The sequence below is a fragment of the Ziziphus jujuba genome, chromosome 9, assembly GCF_031755915.1.
Source record: "Ziziphus jujuba cultivar Dongzao chromosome 9, ASM3175591v1".
NCBI classification, from domain to species: Eukaryota; Viridiplantae; Streptophyta; class Magnoliopsida; order Rosales; family Rhamnaceae; genus Ziziphus; species Ziziphus jujuba.
In genome coordinates, this window is record NC_083387.1 from 23,891,902 (window position 1) to 23,900,441 (window position 8,540).

Consider the following 8,540-nt stretch of genomic DNA (forward strand, 5'->3'; position numbering starts at 1 on the left):
ACATCATAAAAGAACTAGAAAAGAAAAAGAAAAAGAAAAAGAAAAAAAGAAACAAAAATTAAAATTATTGCATAGAATAGCTTTTAAAACTAAAAAATAATTAGCGATAAAAGTGGTCGAATGGGACTGAGTAATTCATGAAAAAGACAACCCAAAAAGTCATTAATTTTAGAAAGATACACTTGTACAAATTGGAAAATGGGGAGCCCCACTAGGATCATTCACAGGATTCAGAAACACTACCTTCCCAAATCTCATGCCAGTGGTGTTTCGACAGATTTGATTAGGCTCTCACGTGAGTTACTGAGTAAGCCAAAAAGCCAACCCATATACCATATAATAATAATAATAATAATAATATATATCTATATAATTTATTTATTATAATTTTTTTTTAAAAAATTAATTAACGTTACGTGGAACACCATGTACTGCAATAACTTTGCTTCTTACTCTCTTTCTCTCTCTTTCAATAATTTTTTTCACAAATTCTGAGCTCCCAAACAAAATAAGTTTATATAGAAAAAGAGAAAAAAACCCTTTTTCACGGACTTGTATAAGCTTATATAGGCCTGCCAAGATTTGTTTTGTATATGCTCCTTCTCTTACAAATTGGGTTTCTTCTGTCAAAAACAATTGTAATTAATGGAGTTTCAAAGTTGTTCGCATTTCCCATCACGGGCTGCTAAAAAACAACGTGGTTTTTTTTTCCCTTTTTTTCTTTTACTTTGAAAAAATTTTACCATTTTTTTTTTCTTTTTCCATTAAACAATTTATTTTATTACCAACAACTCTAACCCCATGAAAGACCACCACCCTTTTTCCTCCTTTTTATAGTTCTTCCAATCTCACAGACTTTCTATCAAACACATTTGTACGAAGGCCAAGGAAAAAAAGAAATAAGAAAATGGCCTCTGTTTCTCAAAACAGAGCACCGAAGGTGTACTCTGTTTACTCTGTTTTTCTTTTCTTCTTGTTCCTGTTTTTGTCCGTAACAAACCGGGTTTCGGCTCAATCATCTTCACCGGTTTTTGGTTGCGATGTTGCAAACAATCCGAACCTGGCGAGTTTCGGGTTTTGCGATAAGTCATTGGGGATTGATGCCAGAGTTGCGGACTTGGTAAAGAGGCTGACATTGCAAGAGAAAATTACATTTCTTGTAAATAAAGCTGGGAGTGTGAGCAGGCTTGGAATACCAAATTATGAATGGTGGTCTGAAGCTCTTCATGGAGTCTCTTATGTGGGTCCAGGAACACATTTTTCCAATGTGGTTCCTGGAGCTACTAGCTTTCCACAGGTCATTTTGACCGCTGCTACTTTCAACACTTCTCTGTTTCAAGCCATTGGAAAGGTAAGAATTAAAGATCCATATGTGATTATTCTTATTTTCTTATTTTTTTTAATTTTTTATTTATTCATAAAATGTTTTAATTTCTTGATCTAGTAGACGAAAGTGGTTTGCTGGTTGATGTAAAACTTTTGAATTTCCAAACTGGGTTGTTTTAGAAAATCATTTTAGAATCTGAGAAAAACCTCGAAAGTTTTAAATCTGCATTTTCGGTTACTCATTATCAGATTTTTTTTTTTTTTTTTTTTTGGGGAAACTTTGGTATTTTCACTGAAATTTTGAGTTTCATTGTCATTGAGAATTGTATTTTATGATTGTTAATCTTTGTGTCATTATTACCACCTCCCATCACTGTCAATATCATCATCATCATCATCTTTCTTCTTCTTTGTCATCATTATTTCATATAAATATTAATTATATCAATCCTTTTGTAACTTGGTATTGAAGTTAAGAATATAATTATAATAATTATGAGTTGTAATCATTTTCCTTCGTTATTAGTTGAGTACGTCGTTACAAGAGTCAGTTTTTAAAAATCTTGCACTAACGTGCACTAAAAATGACTGCCTGACAGAAATTGAGAGTGACATGTATGAGAGTTCATATCCTTTTCATTTTCTTGCTCTAAGTTCTTCAACTTCTTTTTATTATTTTTCTTCCTGAAAAAGTACATATGCAAATGACACATAAATATCAGCATGGCAATGTTTACAGCTATCAAGAAAAACCACCTACTTCGACAGCTATAATTATAATAATTTCAAATGCATCTTTCTTCCAATACTCTTTCCTATGAGGTACTTTTAAAATGTTAGAGCAAAGAACAATTTATGGTCTAAGAATAGAAAGTAGATATGGAGCATAGTAATTATTGGTTTGATTTTTTTATATACCAACTATTTTTTGCCCTTTTTTTTTCCACATGAAAATGGGAGTTTTTGCCGGCACAATTATATTTATAAATGATGCAGTTATGTTTGGCCAAATGGTAGTTGGTACTAGTATTAAGCATAAAAAAATTTCCAACTCACAGATTTTTCCCAAAGTACATTTCAGATTTTTATAGGAATCCAGCTTGCAGAAAGTTGGAAGGAGGCTTTTGATGCTTAATGATCAAACATTGATGTTATTGACTAACCATTCGATGTTTTGCTAACTTTAATGTTTGTAATGAAGAAATTTCAAACATCCACATGGCTTAAGCAACCAAACAGTAATGACTTTTAAACATTACTTGCTTACCTAATCCGTTGTGTAGTCTTGTGTTTGTTTCTCCAAATAATAATTAGTCTGTCTAGAGAAAAACTTCGATAACTCCAAAATTTGGTTGTTGAAAAGTCCAAAAAAGGCAGAAACCAATGCACCTGACCATAAATTGAAGATAATTTTTTAATGGCCATGCAGAGAACCACTTAATACCAAATTTGTACTAAACAATTTTAATGATAAACATGCATCTGGTAATTTCCTGTAGTTTTTGTTTTTCAATTAAAGCTGCGGTTTTTTGAAAAAGATAACTTAAGTTTTCAAATATGGGCAGGTAGTTTCAACTGAGGCTAGAGCAATGTACAATGTTGGATTAGCCGGTTTGACATTTTGGTCACCAAATATTAACATATTCAGAGACCCCAGATGGGGAAGAGGCCAAGAGACTCCAGGAGAAGACCCATTGTTGTCTAGTAAATACGGATCCGGATATGTCAAAGGGCTCCAACAAACTGATGATGGTGACCCAAACCGGCTTAAAGTCGCTGCTTGCTGTAAACATTATACAGCCTATGATTTGGATAACTGGAAAGGGACTGATCGCTACCATTTTGATGCTGTGGTAATTTTAAGTTTTACCATCAGTTTCCATTTGGCAGAAGATTCAAACTTTACATTATTATATATATAACACTCGAACATCATTTATAGGTGACAAAGCAAGACTTGGATGATACATTTCAACCCCCATTCAAGAGTTGTGTCATTGATGGGAATGTTGCCAGTGTCATGTGTTCTTACAACAAGATTAATGGGAAGCCAAGCTGTGCAGACCCAGATCTCCTTAAAGGCATCGTTAGGGGTGAATGGAAATTAAATGGGTAATTTTTTTTTTGCCCCACGTTTTTCTTGTTATTGAGGGTTATGAATGTTCAATGTTTGATTTGAATTGATGTTTTGGGTTTTCTGCAGATATATTGTTTCTGATTGTGATTCAGTAGAGGTTCTCTTCAACTCCCAACACTATACCAAAACACCAGAGGAAGCTGCAGCATTAGCTATATTAGCAGGTAATGAAGACTTGATTTTTTTTTTTTTAAAAAAAAAAGAAGAACAAAATGAAAATTATATTTATATATATATATATATATATTATAATTTTCTTAACAGATTTTGTGTCCATTTTGACAAGAAAACCTGGTTTGGTTATTATTAATAATATGTTTTTGAGGGAAAGTTTATATTTTCTCATTTCTTGTGCAATAAGAAATCAAAATCTAGTGTCTATATACTCTGTTACATATTTGGTAGCTTGGTACTTTGTATTATGCTATATATATATATATATATATATTAGTTTTTTTTTTTGGTAAAAACTATATGTATTAGTTTGTTTAGTTCTTCCGCGGGAAAGTTTTATCCAACATTCAACCTTTTTAGCCACATTGAATTTTCTTTACCTAAGTTTAACAAAAAATGAATCTGCTTATGTGTTTACAGGTTTAGATCTCAACTGTGGAGATTTCCTAGGCAAGCACACTGAAGCAGCAGTGAAAGGAGGGCTTGTAAATGAGTCGGCCGTTGACAACGCCGTCTCAAACAACTTTGCCACTTTGATGAGACTAGGATTCTTTGATGGGGACCCCAAAAAGCAGCCTTATGGCAATCTTGGTCCGAAAGATGTTTGTACACCAGAGCACCAGGAGCTGGCTCGTGAAGCTGCAAGACAAGGGATTGTATTGCTCAAGAACACTGCAAGTTCACTCCCTTTGTCTTCCACCGCCATCAAATCCTTAGCCGTAATTGGACCCAATGCCAATGTTACCAAAACCATGATTGGCAATTATGAAGGTATTCTATGCTTTCAACATGACTATTAGAGATTCGGAAATTTGGTCACGCTCACATTGTTGATGTGACAGAGGATCTAAGTACAAATTTGAAATTTGTAATTTGGAATCAAATTAGAAACTTAAGGAACATTAAATTGATGATTAAGAAAAGGATTCTATATCTATACATTTATAATATATGAATTGGTTTTGGAAATATTTGCAGGAACACCATGCAAGTACACAACTCCTTTACAAGGCCTAGCAGCATTGGTTTCTACCACTTATCAGCCAGGCTGTGCCAATGTGGCTTGTGGAACTGCCCAAGTAGATGATGCTAAGAAAATAGCAGCCTCTGCAGATGCAACCGTTCTTGTAGTTGGGGCAGACCAATCTATTGAGGCAGAGAGTCGTGACAGAATTGACATTACTCTTCCAGGACAGCAATCACTCCTCGTAACAGAAGTTGCAAAGGCATCCAAAGGATCTGTTATTCTTGTCATTATGTCCGGAGGAGGCTTTGATATCACTTTTGCAAAAAATGATGACAAGATTACAAGCATCCTATGGGTTGGTTATCCCGGCGAAGCTGGTGGAGCTGCCATTGCTGATGTGATCTTTGGCCTTTACAATCCAAGTAAGCCAAGTAAAATATTCTAGGAGTAATGTAAATATACCTGTACCAGTATACTAATCTGCAAAATGAACTTGCTTTAGGTGGAAGGCTGCCAATGACATGGTATCCACAATCATATGTAGATAAGGTACCAATGACCAACATGAACATGAGACCGGATCCTGCAACAGGCTACCCAGGTAGGACTTACCGGTTTTACACTGGGGAAACTGTATATTCATTTGGAGATGGACTGAGCTATTCCAAAGTAAACCACCACTTAGTTCGAGCACCAAAGCTGGTATCAATTACTTTGGAGGAAGGACATGTTTGCCACTCATCAAAATGCAAGTCAGTTGACCTTGTTGAACAGAGTTGTCAAAACCTTGCTTTTGACATCCATTTGAGAGTTAAAAATGTTGGAAAGCTAAGTGGAAGCCACACTGTATTTTTGCTCTCTAGTCCTCCATCTGTGCATAATTCACCTCAGAAGCACTTATTGGGTTTTGAGAAGGTATTTTTGGGGGCCCAAACAGAAGCATTAGTTAGGTTCAAGGTTGATGTTTGCAAGGATTTGAGTGTGGTTGATGAGTCTGGAAGCAGAAAAGTTGCTTTGGGCCCACATGTTCTTCATGTGGGAGATTTGAAACACACATTGAACGTGAGGATTTGAAAACAAAGTCATCAAATTCTTATGCCAAAATCTTCTTTTCTTTTAAAAAACAAAAAATTCTAGGTTAGCTTTTGATATCAAATAAGTTGAGAGGGTTGTATAATTTTCTCAATTAGTTGGTATAGTCAATTGTTCAAATTAATCAGAAAAAAAAGTTTGAAGTAAGTTTTGTTTGCCTTTTTCCTTTTATTCAACTGTTTAATTTGTTCTAGCTTGTTAATTTTCAATTTTGCTACTACCTAAGTTTGTCTCCTACAGGACAACCTAATTACTGTGCAATGGTTTGTTCAAGTAAAAGTTCTAAGTTTGAATTTATAGAAACCAACGTCGAAATAAACTTTTTTTGAATGAAAAATAAAAATAATTCCATGTTCTGTCTTTGTGACATAAAGTTTTGTAAGAAATCTTTTATTTTATTTCTTTGTTTTTGGTAGTATAAGTATCAAAAGGAAAAAAAAATAATTAAAGGCTCAAACAAAATAAGTCTAATTAAACCAAGGTCCAATTGGTCCAATGTCCACAAGGGGTACTTTTTGCTCAACTTGAATTTCTATTCACATATCAATTTAAGTAAAATTACTAAATCCTTTAGGCCTGTTGGTTGCTAGTATTACAGGCACTAAAATGTTACCGAAAATATTTACTAAATGACCTATATTAATATATTATTGATTAATATATTTATATAATTTACATATTGAAAAACTAAACTTTTAAATGAATATATATATATATATATAAAATCAAATGTTACCATATTATTCACTTTATCATTTGTTTGTATTAAAAGCCCAATTCATTGAACAAACAACTTTTTCCCAAAGTTAATCCAATCCACCAAGTTATCATAGAAAACCAGATAGATTTTAAAGGAAAAAAACTAAATATATATGATATTGGATATTACATAAAAAAGATGGATGTGTTGGACTCGGAAATTAGCGAAACAATGACTAAGTCGATTTCAAAAAATTTATAAAACTCTTTTGTAGTCAGGATTTATTATAGATGTATATAGTGTTATTAATAACAGTAATAGTGTAAGAACAGTATTTTTTAAGTTATTAAAGAAAATCAAAATATATTCTTTTTAACAGAGACCTTTCTTGTCAAACCTCCTACCAATGAATGCATGTCTGTCTCAGAAAAATCATAGGATTAAATTTTCATCTTCTCTATATCTTACTTTTCTGCTTTCTTCTTAACACATGAGAAGACAGACAAAATTCACATACATTTTTTTTCTCCTTCTTTTATGTCATAAATAGAATATCATATATAGTTTTCTACAAGAATTAAAACTCTTATATTTTATCTTAATTAATTAAATATTTTTAATTAATTTAAAAATAATATCAGATAAGTTAAAACAAAGATTATATCTGATAAGATGAACTTAACATTTCAAATATTTGAATTTCCAAAATTTAAATTGGATTAGATAATATTAATTAATTAAAACCTTTTTAGTTAATTAAAACTAATCATTTTAGAAACTATATCAAATAAGATAATTTTAATCAATTAAAATATTTTTAATTTATTAATATTAATCACTTTAATTTATCTAAATAAATTAAATACATATCTCTTATTCAAATAATCATATTATTTAATTAAATAATTAATTAATTAGATTCAATTCTGTAACATTTTTAATAACTTAAATATGTAACATAGGAAACATTTTTCATATGTTACATTTAATCAAGTAAAAATAATTAATTTTAAATTTTATAATTTTAAATTAATTATCATTATATATTCTGTATGTTCAGTACAGGTATTTAGAAAAATGACATGAGGACCTATTCCTATAAATCTGTCAATTAATTAAACTGTTTAACTAATATATATTATTTATTTATTCTAGTATTGCTCCGCTAAAAAAATTGGATTTGCACTCTTAAATTATGTAATTAATTACTCAAAGAAAATATTGAATAGTCCATTGATTTGATTATTACATATAGATCAATTCTCCATTAATAGTTTATAATTAGAGCTAGGTTCAATATCCGTTATCCTTTTTAATTATTTTTTTATCCTTGAATTTCAATAATCCTCTAATAAATAATTAATTGAGCACTCTATTATTTAAGATCTGAATTATCATTTAAAAAACTATTTTTCTAGCTTCCATTTAGAAGGAATGGATATCATATCTGTATTTATCATTCTTAGCTATTTATTGCACTATGTTTCTAATATACAAGGTTTTATTTCATCATAAAAAATAAACTTTTCCCAGTAAATCAAAAGATACAATATTATAAATAGAAGTCTTTTAAATACTCAGGATTAAAATCGTTACTCAAGATTAAAATCATTCTATATATGATATTAAATTGATAAATGTGAATATTTGTTACATAACAGAAATTAATTATAAAAATTCAATATATATATATATATGGTCCAGTGCTATATAATATTATTATATAAAATATTTCCATTTTATTGTCATTACATTAACTGTTCGAATAACTGTTTCATTCTTAATGGTAATTCACCGTACTAGCAATCTTGATTAATTAAAAATTCTAAAACTTTAATTATCAATTATGCACTATTTTAGAATATATTCTTAAACTTAATCCTCACATATATAACTATTACATATCAAATTTAAGATTAAATTAATAATATTGAAATTTACATGATATATACATATATATATATATATATATATATATAATATTAATAGTAACTGAATATAAAAATAAAGATAATTTTATTTATTTATCAGCAATATATATTTACAAAAAATATGTTTATAGGTATCATCCCGAACAGGATGAGTATCAACTAATCTTAGTATATACGCCTGATGTATCTCATTCGTGATTTGTGAGTATATTT

The 8,540-nt window shown here is 30.4% G+C and overlaps 1 protein-coding gene across 1 annotated transcript; it reads left to right on the forward strand.

Annotated features, from left to right (window-relative positions):
- Positions 1-630: 630 nt before the first annotated feature.
- On the forward strand, positions 631-5,867 carry LOC125424126 (beta-xylosidase/alpha-L-arabinofuranosidase 2). The gene is made up of 7 exons (XM_048480591.2): positions 631-1,351; positions 2,892-3,179; positions 3,269-3,438; positions 3,530-3,627; positions 4,058-4,408; positions 4,616-5,026; positions 5,107-5,867. The coding sequence occupies exons 1-7, from the start codon at positions 908-910 to the stop codon at positions 5,676-5,678; spliced, it is 2,334 nt and encodes a 777-aa protein (XP_048336548.2). The 5' UTR covers positions 631-907; the 3' UTR covers positions 5,679-5,867.
- The last annotated feature ends 2,673 nt before the right edge of the window (positions 5,868-8,540 follow it).

Bases quoted from the DNA above. Each gene is read 5' to 3' on its own strand.
- LOC125424126 (XM_048480591.2), top strand. From the start codon at position 908: ATGGCCTCTGTTTCTCAAAACAGAGCACCGAAGGTGTACTCTGTTTAC. The intron at 3,180-3,268 runs GTAATTTTAAGT...CATCATTTATAG, and splicing joins GCTACCATTTTGATGCTGTG to GTGACAAAGCAAGACTTGGA. The intron at 5,027-5,106 runs GTAAGCCAAGTA...AACTTGCTTTAG, and splicing joins CTTTGGCCTTTACAATCCAA to GTGGAAGGCTGCCAATGACA.